General features: G+C 35.9%; 1 protein-coding gene and 2 long non-coding RNA genes across 4 annotated transcripts; all 3 read right to left on the bottom strand.

The window, feature by feature from the left end:
• Window positions 1-742: 742 nt before the first annotated feature.
• On the bottom strand, window positions 743-2,372 carry LOC136065752 (uncharacterized). Its single transcript, XR_010627344.1, has 2 exons — window positions 1,687-2,372; window positions 743-986 (listed from the first exon to the last, which is right to left on the bottom strand). It is a non-coding gene; the product is annotated as an uncharacterized LOC136065752 (long non-coding RNA).
• Window positions 2,373-6,097: 3,725 nt separating this feature from the next.
• LOC136065750 (uncharacterized) lies at window positions 6,098-8,155 on the bottom strand. The gene is made up of 2 exons (XR_010627343.1): window positions 7,044-8,155; window positions 6,098-6,341 (listed from the first exon to the last, which is right to left on the bottom strand). It is a non-coding gene; the product is annotated as an uncharacterized LOC136065750 (long non-coding RNA).
• A 1,302-nt stretch (window positions 8,156-9,457) lies between these two features.
• LOC111988131 (autophagy-related protein 8f) lies at window positions 9,458-13,552 on the bottom strand. Of its 2 annotated transcripts, none has more exons than XM_024019900.2 (6): window positions 13,420-13,552; window positions 12,680-12,721; window positions 12,507-12,562; window positions 11,276-11,328; window positions 9,845-9,963; window positions 9,458-9,742 (listed from the first exon to the last, which is right to left on the bottom strand). In XM_024019900.2, exons 2-6 carry the CDS (start codon window positions 12,714-12,716, stop codon window positions 9,639-9,641), a joined length of 369 nt encoding a protein of 122 aa, XP_023875668.1. In that variant the 5' UTR covers window positions 12,717-12,721; window positions 13,420-13,552; the 3' UTR covers window positions 9,458-9,638. The 2 variants fall into 2 exon arrangements, with proteins under 2 accessions (XP_023875668.1, XP_065625401.1); XM_065769329.1 differs by having other exon boundaries at window positions 12,680-12,727; window positions 13,420-13,547.
• Window positions 13,553-14,665: the final 1,113 nt, after the last annotated feature.

The raw sequence follows: 14,665 nt of genomic DNA, 5'->3' as shown, positions 1-14,665 counted from the left end.
ATATTTTCGCTAAAATTGTAGAAATTACAAAGTAAAAAGAAACTTGCTGTCCATGATGATACAAGCTTATTCACCTTCAAATTGGTACTTGTCAAAATGTGTTATGAGCCTGCCAGATCTCAGCCATGTTAAAAGTTGAATTCCCAGTTACACTTGCATGAAAAATTCTTAGGTAGTCTCAGAGTATAGTAAAATGATGCTCTCCTCTCACATTCATGATGAACCCCACCATAAATTTAATGAATAGACCCCACTATGAATGTGAGAGGAGAGAGCATCATTCTCCGTGCTCTAAGAGTACCTAAGAATTGCTCGCACTTGCATCTAATATTTAAGAAGGTTAATGTAATTGCTCTTTTAAGCTTGTAGAGTGTAGACTATATATTCCTTAGTCCTACATGAACTCATCTTTTAATATTATGGCACCTAAAATTTTAAAAATTAAAAGTTGATAAAGTTGTGTCTGTAGTGAAGAGATGAAGTGGACAACAATTGCTGCCTTACCGCACTCAGACTTTTTCTGCTGTCAAATTCAAATGCTCAAGCCTACAAATAGGTTTATTTTTTGGTATAATATGCCACAGCTGCTGAATTTTAACTCCAAAGTTTCAAAAAGCAATGCTAGGATTAAGAGAGAGAAAAGTAGGACTTTCATCTAGGCTTTATACCAAAGTATATGCTCTTTTATAACTCTAATTTGAATAATGTCATATGTGATTGTTCTGGGTTTTCACTTTCTAGCTACTCAACAACTGAGAGATATTTTTTATTCCATTCATTAATAAGAAAACAAAGGAATTCTATTTGCTACAAAGATACAACAGAATCATTGCGAGAGAGAGAGAGAGAGGATGGCATGGAGCTATTGGTACAAGGATGTTCTGCCATTTTCAGCCATGGTTGAAGTCGAATGCACTTGCGCGGGCTTAAAACGCCTTATTCACAGCAGCAGCTTTGAAAGGGTTGAGCTACTATGTCTTTATTCTCTACACAAGCCCATATCAAAATATTTGACTTAGTCGATTTATAATATATATATATATATATACACACACACAAGTATACAACCTTGTCTTTCCCTCATTTTCCTAGGGAACCAAACTGCTGGTACACACTAACAATTTGCAAGAATAACAAGCAACGAAAAGAGTCTGTTCAACACAATGTTTAGAGCAAACAGGTGTTACTCTATACCATCGGATCCCCAGATTGCTCGTTTTTCCTCAATTTCTGCCCTCACTTAAATATCCCTCTTACAGTCCTCTCAGAGCCAAATCCACCAAAATTCAAATCCATAGCTCCCTCCACTAACTCAGGAGTAAATAACCCATACACTTGCATTACAGGCATAACCTAACCTCACATATTAATTAAATCAATTACTTATCACATAGACAGTTCATAGAAGCATTTCATCAAACAAATAATTTGCATTACAAACCCACTAACAAAAATACAAATAGAAAATAAAGACAAAACCCAAAACAAATCATTGAAAGTACTATGAAATAAAATGCACAAACAAATCAAACAAAACCCACAAACAAATCAAATGAAACCCAAACAGACCCACAAAAAAATTAAATGAAACCGATAGAAAAAACCACAGCCTTTGTCGATTTAGATTCCGTAGAAACAGAGAAACAGAGAGGTAAAAGAGGAAAATAAGAGTAAAGAGAGACAAACCTGAAGTTGCCGCAAGAAAGAGATAGAGAAGAAGAGCTTGTGAGTTGTGTCTAGGAAGAGAGAGTCAGAGACACACAAGCCGAGAGAGAAATAGAGAACAAACGTGCGTGAGAATTCCAAATTCCACCATGTTAGAGGATATTTGAAATCCATGGATTGGGACCTATCAAATTCTGATTGGATTTGGGGCCAATTCCAAATCCATTTCTTTTAACTTACCCAAACAAAAAATTTAGATTTGGGCCCCCTCAAATCCAAATCCAAATCCAAATCCATGCCATCCAAATAGACCACAAGTCTGAGATGCCCATCACAATGTGTAACATCACATCAAATCACATGCCCAACGCATGCTTTGTAGCTTCAACAAGTCCCTCTACATACCCTAAGTCTAAGATGCTTCATAGCTTTTAGAAACTCCTAACTCCTGAGTTATATTTGGTGACTGCAGAGTTTCAAACCTTCCACAAAGAATATAACTACATGGCAAATTTGCTACAGCTTAGTTAGCTCTGTAGTTCTGCAACCAGCCACTTGATAGTTCAATGCTAGGCCTGGTTATGATAATTATGGCCTCCAACCTATACCTGGTGTTTGGTCTAGGCCAAGCCTGCATAAAACAACCAGCAACAACCAACCACCGACACATTGAGGTAGTTACCACTACCGCTACCGCTACTCCAGAATCAACTTTGTGTAGTTTTACCATAGGTTTGGGTCCGAGGACCATGCAATACCTTGGCTCTGTCTACCACTTCAATTTTTGTAAGTATGAGATATAATGGTGTGTGTAGTTTTACCATAGGTTTGGGTCTGAGGACCATGCAATACCTTGGCTCTGTCTACCACTTCAATTTTTGTAAGTATGAGATATAATGGTGTGTGTAGTTTTACCATAGGTTTGGGTCCGAGGACCATGCAATACCTTGGCTCTGTCTACCACTTCAATTTTTCCATAAGTATGAAGTATAATGGTGTGTGTAGTTTTACCATAGGTTTAGGTCCGAGGATCATGCAATACCTTGGCTCTGTCTACCACTTTAACTTTTCTATAAGTATTAGATATAATGGTGTATGTAGTTTTACCATAGGCTTGGGTCCGAGGACCATGCAATACCTTGGTTCTGTCTACCACTTCAACTTTTCTATAAGTATTAGATATAATGGTGTGTGTAGTTTTACCATAGGCTTGGGTCCGAGGACCATGCAATACCTTGGTTCTGTCTACCACTTCAATTTTTCCGTAAGTATGAAGTATAATGGTGTGTGTAGTTTTACCATAGGTTTGGGTCCAAGGACCATGCAATACCTTGGCTCTGTCTACCACTTCAATTTTTCCATAAGTATGAAGTATAATGGTGTGTATAGTTTTACCATAGGTTTGGGTCCGAGGACCATGCAATACCTTGGTTCTGTCTACCACTTCAATTTTTGTATAAGTATGAGTTTGTCCTCAGACTGCTTTATTGGAGATGATCCCTCTTTGCGTCAGATTATGATCTTTACACGTGGCATTGATCTCGCCTCCAACTCGAGGCCCCATCTTTTCATTTATGAAATGCCCTTTGTCTGTTCGTGTTCTGTGCTTGACGCTCCGGTGCGCGAAACGCACCTTCATTAATGTCCTCGTAAATTGACACGGGTCCAACCGTCCTTGGCCTCCTTGGAAATTGGCGACTTCATTACTGACCCTGCTGATAATACTCTTTTCGAACTCTGCATGAATTAATTCTCACCAAACCCCCATCCCCTATATAAAGTAAGGAAATGGTTCCTCCACAACCCATGAACCTTTCAACACAGACAAAACAAAACACTTTCTTCCAACTTCCCATGCCCTTTTAACAACCCCACCGGAATTGTTCCCGGGACTGACAAAAACCGGTATGGCCGCAGCCCCCACTGGGCTTTCGGTGCGGCAGAGTCTAAGCGTAACCCTGATGGTGCCCTTCGAGGTATCCCAGAGGGATGTTGTTAGAGAACCTAATGTCTTTCCCCGGAGCACACCCCCGACGAGGAAGACGTGCGAATTCACCTCATGGGCGGTGCTCGAGTGTTGCCGTCTCCAACGGCCAACACTTGAGAGGAAAGGAGAGAATCGAGGGAACATCATGGGGGAGGGTATCCCGAAGCCCCTGCATCTGCTCCTCTCTTTGTTCCAGCTCCGCCTAGCCGAGGAGGGAGTGGTTGGGGGCCTGAGAGCATGACTGTCCTTCACCTCCTCCACCGTGTGTCAAGCTCTCCCATTCTTTTGGTGCCAAATAAAAGCACGAGTTGACACTTCCCTCCGGCTAGCTTCTCCTTAGGGCGGCTCCACCTGGGCCTCTGATTGTAGGACTAGCAGGTGGCTATTAGCTCGTAAATTTGCTTGTAGAACAGGCCTACCTGAGCCTCTGATTGTAATATGTAATTTTTCTATACATGAAATAATAATATCAAGATTTTTCTTTGTTTATTTTGTTTTCCCCTTCTCTTTTTTTTTACTGCCAAATCTTTCATATACCTTCTCTTTTTTTTTTTCTTTTTTTTTTTTTTTAACTTACTCTAAAACGAATACTTAGAACTTAGAACACTTATGTTTTTCAACCTACTGTAAAACGAATACTTAGAACTTAGAACACTTATGTTTTTCAACCTACTGTAAAACGAATACTTAGAACTTAGAACACTTATCTGGTGCGCCGGCCAGCACCCTAATCCTTCCCACAGACGGCGCCAATTGTAGGGACTCAATTTGGATTGACCCTGAGTGATGGGTTTCAGCCCAATAAGCCCAAACAATAAATTTATAGAGAGTGGGTTAAGAGGTTTAGATGCTGGCCGTCGATCACCATGCCTGAACTTTTTCTCTAAAAAAATGCTAAGGGTTTCTTTATAAATGGGGGAATGCTCCTCGGCCTGTGGCCGAGGAGGCTTGATTATTCTCTCCCTTTTTCCTCTTTTTTCTCCTTTTTCCCCCCCCCCCCTTCTTACTTTACTAGCTTTTCTTTTATAGTTTTCATCTTCCTATCCCCTCCTTCCATCTATTGATCACCTATTTGCCTTTTTTTCTGGCCGTCCGTCCCATCAAAGGCCTTATCGGTACTCAAGTGGTTCACTCTGATCAACGTTATCCTGCCAAGGGGTTACCTCCCCATTAATGCGGCCAGGGGGAGTTAGTTGAATGCATTAAATGTGAGAATGACAGCTTACTTTGGGGTTAGTCTCTCCCCAAAATCCCCCTCGTCAGGCCGAGGATAAGGTGGTCCTCGGTGTGGATTGGGAAAAAAGGCTTTCCCTCACCTTGGCCCTGAATAGCCTGTGCTCCTCGGCCTGGGCTTCGGGCCTGCTACATGATGGGCCGAGGCCACCAGGCCCATGGGCCCCACAGGTAATATCGTTAATCCACTTAATATTTCTTGTACATAATCGATTTTAACAATTTTAATTTTGGACAAATTCTTTTTGTAAATGCAAATATAAAATATATTGTTAGTTAATATTTTATAAGCAATACATGTATTACAAAAGAACCTAGCATTTTATAGAATTTAATACGTTAATTGGACCATTTTCATCTATTCATATAAAATGTATTTTAAAACTTTTAAGTCTAAAAATAAATCTAAACAATCAGTATCAAAATAAATATTATGTTTGAGATTATCAAAATAAATCCAAGAACATGTATATTTTCGCTAAAATTGTAGAAATTACAAAGTAAAAAGAAACTTGTTGTCCATGATGATACAAGCTTATTCACCTTCAAATTGGTACTTGTCAAAATGTGTTATGAACCTGCCAGATCTCAGCCATGTTAAAAGTTGAATTCGCAGTTACACTTGCATGAAAAATTCTTAGGTAGTTTCAGAGTATAGTAAAATGGTGCTCTCCTCTCACATTCATGATGGATCTCACCATAAATTTAATGAATAGATCCCACCATGAATGTGAGAGGAGAGAGCATCATTCTCCGTGCTCTAAGAGTACCTAAGAATTGCTCACACTTGCATCTAATATTTAAGAAGGTTAATGTAATTGCTCTTTTAAGCTTGTAGAGTGTAGACTCTATATATTCCTTAGTCCTACATGAACTCATCTTTTAATATTATGGTACCTAAAATTTTAAAAATTAAAAGTTGATAAAGTTGTGTCCGTAGTGAAGAGATGAAGTGGACAACAATTGCTGCCTTACTGCACTAGACTTTTTCTGCTGTCAAATTCAAATGCTCAAGCCTACAAATAGGTTTATTTTTTGGTATAATATGCCACAGCTGCTGAATTTTAACTCCAAAGTTTCAAAAAGCAATGCTAGGATTAAGAGAGAGAAAAGCAGGACTTTCATCTAGGCTTTATACCAAAGTATATGCTCTTTTATAACTCTAATTTGAATAATGTCATATGTGATTGTTCTGGGTTTTCACTTTCTAGCTACTCAACAACTGAGAGATATTTTTTATTCCATTCATTAATAAGAAAACAAAGGAATTCTATTTGCTACAAAGATACAACAGAATCATTGCGAGAGAAAGAGAGAGAGGATGGCATGGAGCTATTGGTACAAGGATGTTCTGCCATTTTCAGCCATGGTTGCAGTCGAATGCACTTGCGTGGGCTTAAAACGCCTTATTCACAGCAGCAGCTTTGAAAGGGTTGAGCTACTATGTCTTTATTCTCTACACAAGCCCATATCAAAATATTTGACTTAGTCGATTTAGAATATATATATATATATATACACACACACACAAGTATACAACCTTGTCTTTCCCTCATTTTCCTAGGGAACCAAACTGCTGGTACACACTAACAATTTGCAAGAATAACAAGCAACGAAAAGAGTCTGTTCAACACAATGTTTAGAGCAAACAGGTGTTACTCTATACCATCGGATCCCCAGATTGCTCGTTTTTCCTCAATTTCTGCCCTCACTTAAATATCCCTCTTACAGTCCTCTCAGAGCCAAATCCACCAAAATTCAAATCCATAGCTCCCTCCACTAACTCAGGAGTAAATAACCCATACACTTGCATTACAGGCATAACCTAACCTCACATATTAATTAAATCAATTACTTATCACATAGACAGTTCATAGAAGCATTTCATCAAACAAATAATTTGCATTACAAACCCACTAACAAAAATACAAATAGAAAATAAAGACAAAACCCAAAACAAATCATTGAAAGTACTATGAAATAAAATGCACAAACAAATCAAACAAAACCCACAAACAAATCAAATGAAACCCAAACAAACCCACAAAAAAATTAAATGAAACCGATAGAAAAAACCACAGCCTTTGTCGATTTAGATTCCGTAGAAACAGAGAAACAGAGAGGTAAAAGAGGAAAATAAGAGTTAAGAGAGACAAACCTGAAGTTGCCGCAAGAAAGAGATAGAGAAGAAGAGCTTGTGAGTTGTGTCTAGGAAGAGAGAGTCAGAGACACACAAGCCGAGAGAGAAATAGAGAACAAACGTGCGTGAGATTTCCAAATTCCACCATGTTAGAGGATATTTGAAATCCATGGATTGGGACCTATCAAATTCTGATCGGATTTGGGGCCAATTCCAAATCCATTTCTTTTAACTTACCCAAACAAAATATTTAGATTTGGGCCCCCTCAAATCCAAATCCAAATCCAAATCCAAATCCATGCCATCCAAATAGACCACAAGTCTGAGATGCCCATCACAATGTGTAACATCACATCAAATCACATGCCCAACGCATGCTTTGTAGCTTCAGCAAGTCCCTCTACATACCCTAAGTCTAAGATGCTTCATAGCTTTAAGAAACTCCTAACTCCGGAGTTATATTTGGTGACTGCAGAGTTTCAAACCTTCCACAAAGAATAAAACTACATGGCAAATTTGCTACAGCTTAGTTAGCTCTGTAGTTCTGCAACCAGCCACTTGATAGTTCAATGCTAAGCCTGGTTATGATAATTATGGCCTCCAACCTATACCTGGTGTTTGGTCTAGGCCAAGCCTGCATAAAACAACCAGCAACAACCAACCACCGACACATTGAGGTAGTTACCACTACCGCTACCGCTACTCCAGAATCAACTAAAGTTTACTTGAGCCAAAAAAAATGCCCCTCTAAACAATCTAAAATTATAATCTCTTTTTTATTTTATATTATCATTATTATTAATAATTAAGACTGGAATCTACTAATAAGCGAAACAGGGATCAAAGAGCATGATTATTTAAAGCGAGAAGCAGAAAATTTTAAAATTCAAACTGGTTCTTAGTTTTAACCTGTACATATATATACCCTTATATAGGCACAATAATGATATCATCCTGAGAGAGGAAAATAAGATGCACCCCGGAAATTAGATATGGTGAAACTTTAAAGAAAGAACATTTTATGAAATCAACGACTAAAGTGGGATCTGAAGCCCAAATGTGTTTTCGCCGCTGTAAGTAACATAGAGAAACCCATCTTCATCCTTCTTCTCCTCATATATAGCAGACATTTCCTCAATTTCTGCCCTCACTTAAATATCCCTCTTACAGTCCTCTCAGAGCCAAATCCACCAAAATTCAAATCCATAGCTCCCTCCACTAACTCAGGAGTAAATAACCCATACACTTGCATTACAGGCATAACCTAACCTCACATATTAATTAAATCAATTACTTATCACATAGACAGTTCATAGAAGCATTTCATCAAACAAATAATTTGCATTACAAACCCACTAACAAAAATACAAATAGAAAATAAAGACAAAACCCAAAACAAATCATTGAAAGTACTATGAAATAAAATGCACAAACAAATCAAACAAAACCCACAAACAAATCAAATGAAACCCAAACAAACCCACAAAAAAATTAAATGAAACCGATAGAAAAAACCACAGCCTTTGTCGATTTAGATTCCGTAGAAACAGAGAAACAGAGAGGTAAAAGAGGAAAATAAGAGTTAAGAGAGACAAACCTGAAGTTGCCGCAAGAAAGAGATAGAGAAGAAGAGCTTGTGAGTTGTGTCTAGGAAGAGAGAGTCAGAGACACACAAGCCGAGAGAGAAATAGAGAACAAACGTGCGTGAGATTTCCAAATTCCACCATGTTAGAGGATATTTGAAATCCATGGATTGGGACCTATCAAATTCTGATCGGATTTGGGGCCAATTCCAAATCCATTTCTTTTAACTTACCCAAACAAAATATTTAGATTTGGGCCCCCTCAAATCCAAATCCAAATCCAAATCCAAATCCATGCCATCCAAATAGACCACAAGTCTGAGATGCCCATCACAATGTGTAACATCACATCAAATCACATGCCCAACGCATGCTTTGTAGCTTCAGCAAGTCCCTCTACATACCCTAAGTCTAAGATGCTTCATAGCTTTAAGAAACTCCTAACTCCGGAGTTATATTTGGTGACTGCAGAGTTTCAAACCTTCCACAAAGAATAAAACTACATGGCAAATTTGCTACAGCTTAGTTAGCTCTGTAGTTCTGCAACCAGCCACTTGATAGTTCAATGCTAAGCCTGGTTATGATAATTATGGCCTCCAACCTATACCTGGTGTTTGGTCTAGGCCAAGCCTGCATAAAACAACCAGCAACAACCAACCACCGACACATTGAGGTAGTTACCACTACCGCTACCGCTACTCCAGAATCAACTAAAGTTTACTTGAGCCAAAAAAAATGCCCCTCTAAACAATCTAAAATTATAATCTCTTTTTTATTTTATATTATCATTATTATTAATAATTAAGACTGGAATCTACTAATAAGCGAAACAGGGATCAAAGAGCATGATTATTTAAAGCGAGAAGCAGAAAATTTTAAAATTCAAACTGGTTCTTAGTTTTAACCTGTACATATATATACCCTTATATAGGCACAATAATGATATCATCCTGAGAGAGGAAAATAAGATGCACCCCGGAAATTAGATATGGTGAAACTTTAAAGAAAGAACATTTTATGAAATCAACGACTAAAGTGGGATCTGAAGCCCAAATGTGTTTTCGCCGCTGTAAGTAACATAGAGAAACCCATCTTCATCCTTCTTCTCCTCATATATAGCAGACATGATTGCGCCTGCAGAAACCAAACAAAACCACATTTAGTGAGCTGTCTGAAATCAAAAGGCCCAAATAGAGCATGTATCTTTTGGATGATCATATTAGCAGCAAGGTTTACCTGTTGGTGGAAGGACATTGTCCACAAATATAAATATTGCCTTTTCTGCACTCAGTTTAATCCTTTTGCGGATGACATAGACAAATTGTCCCACTGTCAGATCAGCTGGAACAAGGTACCTGCAATTTTATCAATTAGTCTATGGTGGGGAGTAAAAAACAACCACAACAATATATTAAACATAAGGGTAGGTATAATATACTGAAGGACCATGATTTCACAGTAAACAACACTGAGACTTGGAATTGGCCTTTACAAAAACAAATTTGATCGATAATAAGAGTTTTTGCTAAAGAACTACCAGGACTACATGGAGAGTAGCAACTTGTTTAAAAATTACAACCCAAGATTCAAAGAATATAAGAAGTCCAAAAAAGATAAGATAGGGATGTTTCCTAAACGATCATCTACTCATATCAAGAAGGTATCAAAGACTTTTTAATAACATGAACAGGGCATTCTACACCAAAGGTCCTACTATTGCTTTACCGACTAATGGGCTACAATATACATAAAGAAGCAGTCTTCCAAACTGTTACACTCCTGTAATTATTGAACCTTTACAAAAAGTAAGAAGTGAAAACCAGGTAAGCAAATTAAGAGTGTAACATTTGTACCTTATTATGATACAGAAAATTTGGTGTTGAAATACAAACAAAGAGTGATTCTTTACACTGAATGATTTTTTTTTTTTCTTTAGGTAGATAGTGGGGGAGGGGGAGAATCAGGACTGAATGATGTGATGCATAAACTTAATAAGACCAATGCCAAATTCTGTTTACCTATGACTCCAGCCAAGTGCCATTACAGGATAGTACAGAATAGGGCAGGTATACTAAATTCAATAATAATTGTATCAGTATCGTTGCTTCTCACAGGATCATTAATAATCTAGGAAGTGTTAAGAAGCACAAAGCATTTGTGATGGAATATTTTACTTGCAAGTGATCATGTCAACCACAGTGTTGAAAGTAAATTGTTATATCATCAAAATACTGTTCTTTTTAATTGTTTCTTTTAACCATGAGATGCACATCATCAATGACGATCACATTAGATGAATTTTTCTTCAGTCTTTTTTTTTTTTTTATATAAATAATTTTTCTTTTCAGTCTTAAACAAGTTCTATGAAATATGTCTGCTTGTGTGTGTGTGTGAGTGCAAAACTGAATGGCTCTGTATCTGAAAAAAAAACTAATGAACTATCTACACCAAAGAGGGAGAGAGGCCTAGCCATTAGTAGAGGACAATGCGTTACTAATCTTCCCCTAGTGATGCCTGTTAAGAACAATTCTACATAAGTTCTGATTGAAACACTGATGGATATAACTTTTCTAGGTTTAATTAAACTAAATCCAGATCATAGACATAGGAAAAGAAAGCAGGGAATGTAACAAGAGAATCCAAAACTAATAGTAGGAATAAACTTACTTTTTCTTATCAATGCTTGGGATATCACTTCTCTCTGCCCTCTCCACAATAACCTTAAAATTATACAAGCAAGTTTTCAGAAAACTCAGGTTAGAATACCAAAAGGATAGAATGCTGATTCGACATATTACAATCATTAAATAGTCAGTGCAGCATTCATCTTCCAAAAATAAAAGAAAAAAGTATAATAAAGCCACGTCCTTGATTGAAGACAGTCACACAACCGAATTATCAGTACTACATGATTTGATTTCTAGACTATGACCTTGCAACACTTTGGGTTTAATCTCACAAATTTTCTTCCTCAAGATTTCTCTACCAATATATTGCAACTAAACATTAGGATCTAAATTTCATTATAGAAACTTTCCAAGTAAAATCAAGCATACATAAAGATTGAAAATAGCATATTACAAAACCAAAAGATCTTTAATTTCATACAAAGATTCAGTATTGGCTTCTTTTTTTCCCCAAATAACATCATGCTTTTTCAATAACTACTCTGTTTAACATGCCAAGCTCACTCACATGTCAGACACCATATATAATGCATGCAATAGAAAAGCAAAAGGCCTTCACTGTAAAAGATCATAAATGTGAATAGAAGTTTAGATAAAGAACTTTGATAAGGATCTCACACAAGCACTAGAAAAAAGGAAAAAATGGAAAAATATTAAGGATATGTGCCAAGGATGATCAACAAATATAGACATAAATATGACTCTACCCAGATATAAAACAAAAGAGAAATAATTAGGTCATCTATGGTTGACACAGGAATCAGCAATCATTCCAAAATCGAACAGAAAAGGCTGTATTATACATGAGCATTTGGCTACTACTTCGATAAATATTTGTAGTCTCAAGCAGGTGCTCCTTGCTAGAAGTTATTGGTCATGGCCTTATACATCACCAACCTAAATGTCTGTAAACCTAATCGCCCCAAACACATTCGTACAAGAATCTTGAAATCTAGATGTGCTTCTCAGTTTACATTGCTCCCATTCATGACCTAGGATAGTCATAATTTAGGCTGAGGAAGCTGAATACAAGATAAACTTCAAAGATAGAAACATTCATACAAAACAAGTTCAACCCAAACTTGACTTCATAATAGGCGGCCAAAATAAAAAGAATGCGTGTAGTTATACCACAATGAATTCAGTATTCTCATTACAAACCAGAATTGCCAATATATAATTAAGCTTAAAAAGTAACAATTATTGCTCACCGGAATCCTATCTGGGTATTTCTCCCTAATTCTAGCGGCCTCCGCGCGTCTCTTCTCTGAAGACAAAAGTAATCACATATTCATGAGTTCAATACATTACCCACCTTTCCATACACAACAAACTAACAATCAAAAATTAACTCAAATTTCAAACTACAAATAATACTACATACCAAGATCATGCTCTTGCTTGAAGTAACTCTTTGCCATGTCTCCTGAAACTCAAATCCAAAATTAAGAAAAAAATTTCACTATTCACTAACTCATTAAACCAAAAATTACTCCTCAGACAACTAAGAGCCATGATAACACTGCATTGATCAAACCCAAAACTATACACGATACAGCATAATCTGTATTCTAAGTTTCTTGCAGACATAAACAATCATGCATAATAGGACCAATGACAACAAGAACATGAATTTAATCAAAACCTTGCCTTTAAAAATTATTATTAAAAAAAAAAAAATTAAACTTAAAAAATAGTACACAAATTCATTATTAACAAAAATTAATTTCAAATTGAACTACCTTTGTCAATATTGTATACCCACAAAAGTTTGAACAAAAATAAAAATCTATATATTTTAAAGTATCTGGCATATAAACAATAAAGACCCAATTTTTTTTTATTTAATTATAAACCTAAATAATAGCGCAAAAAAAAAATTCTTTTGAAGAATCAAAAACATAGAATACAACAAGCTCTCTCAAAATCAAATACCCCCAGATGGGAAAAAAAAAAACTTTTATTAACATAAATTTAAAAAGAATCAAAATAGAATTATATTATTAAAAAAAAAAGACGAAAAATAATTTCAGGGCCTGTGTGTTTATTAGAAGGCTCGATTAATTGATTAATAAACAGAAAGTATAAAAATTTACTAAATGAAAGAAAAGCAAGAGAAAAAACCTCTTGAAGATGAACCGAAAAAGAAAGAGGTTTTCCTTTTTCTGATCAGAACTGAAAGAAGCTCGTGGGTTTTGTTTGGTTAAACAAATTGAAATAGATACGGCTTTTGCTTTGTGTTTCAACTATTTATATTCTACTACTAATATTATCCTATACTTGATAGCCAATTCATTAATACTTAATTAATTAAAATTAAAAAAATAATAATAATAAGTGAGAAGTTTTCAATGTGGTTGCTCACAGGTCTTTACAGACGTGGGGAACAAGATTTTTGATAAATTTTTTATTAGATTTTCATGAATAGATTTGAACCGTTGATTTTGTGGTACTTTATAATTGAATAGGTGTAATCAATTTGAATGTACATAAAGGATGCATCGAAGGGTTAAGGCTTTATTGTTATTATCGTCAAAGCAATAAGAACCGTTCACAGAGGTTGACCCTACTTTAGTGTTATTGACACAAGCTATCAGATAAATACTACAGAAGCTCGAACACGAGAAGGTACTTCCACATGGAATAATGAGAATATGCCTCGAACTCTTTTCAATATAGGGACAGTATTAACAGGCCGATTCTTAGGATTTGAAGTTGAGCCCACTTCACTCAAAGTTGTGCTTCTTTTTGTTTTTTGGGTTTTGTTTTGATTGGGCTACTACACAAAAGGATTCTACGGCTAATCTCTATTTCAATAATTTTTTTTTTTTTTTTATCAACTAGATTATCTAATATGTTTTCATTCAAATATTTTACTAGTTAAAGAGAATAAGTTTTTATTAATAATTGCGTTCGTGACTCTTTTTTTTTTTTTTTTTTCCGGCCGAACTAATAATGGGCTTGTCACGCAAATGGCAAACAAGAACAATTGGAAAGGGCCTAATGACCTAAATTTGCCATGAACGATTTTGAAGGACCTGGTTACCAAGCAATGGCCTAAGACCCTCAAATGAAAAGGTACTTTATATTATATAATTTAAAATATTATATATATTTGTCTCATAGTATAGTAAAAAAAAAAATAATATTAATATAAAAATCAAGGCCCTCACCTGAGAAAAAAAAAATTAATCTCTTTTATTGACCAGTAGATGTATTGTCTATTTATCATACAATTTAAAAATTTTAATCAAGACTCAAAAATTTTACTTTCTCAAAAAAAAAAAAAAAAAGACTCAAAAATTTTAATGAATTATTTTTTTTAAATCATCTTTTTGAATGTCGTGCTTTTGGATAATGCAATTTAATT

This window comes from Quercus suber, unplaced genomic scaffold, assembly GCF_002906115.3.
Source record: "Quercus suber isolate HL8 unplaced genomic scaffold, Cork oak 2.0 scaffold_28, whole genome shotgun sequence".
Taxonomy (NCBI): Eukaryota; Viridiplantae; Streptophyta; class Magnoliopsida; order Fagales; family Fagaceae; genus Quercus; species Quercus suber.
This window is presented reverse-complemented; position numbering and strand designations above follow the sequence as displayed.

Coding starts and splice junctions, on each gene's coding strand:
- LOC111988131 (XM_024019900.2), bottom strand. CDS start 12,716: ATGGCAAAGAGTTACTTCAAGCAAGAGCATGATCTTG. Junction 12,563..12,679: donor CAAGCAAGAGCATGATCTTG/GTATGTAGTATT, acceptor TTTTGTCTTCAG/AGAAGAGACGCGCGGAGGCC. Junction 9,743..9,844: donor CAATGTCCTTCCACCAACAG/GTAAACCTTGCT, acceptor TGGTTTCTGCAG/GCGCAATCATGTCTGCTATA.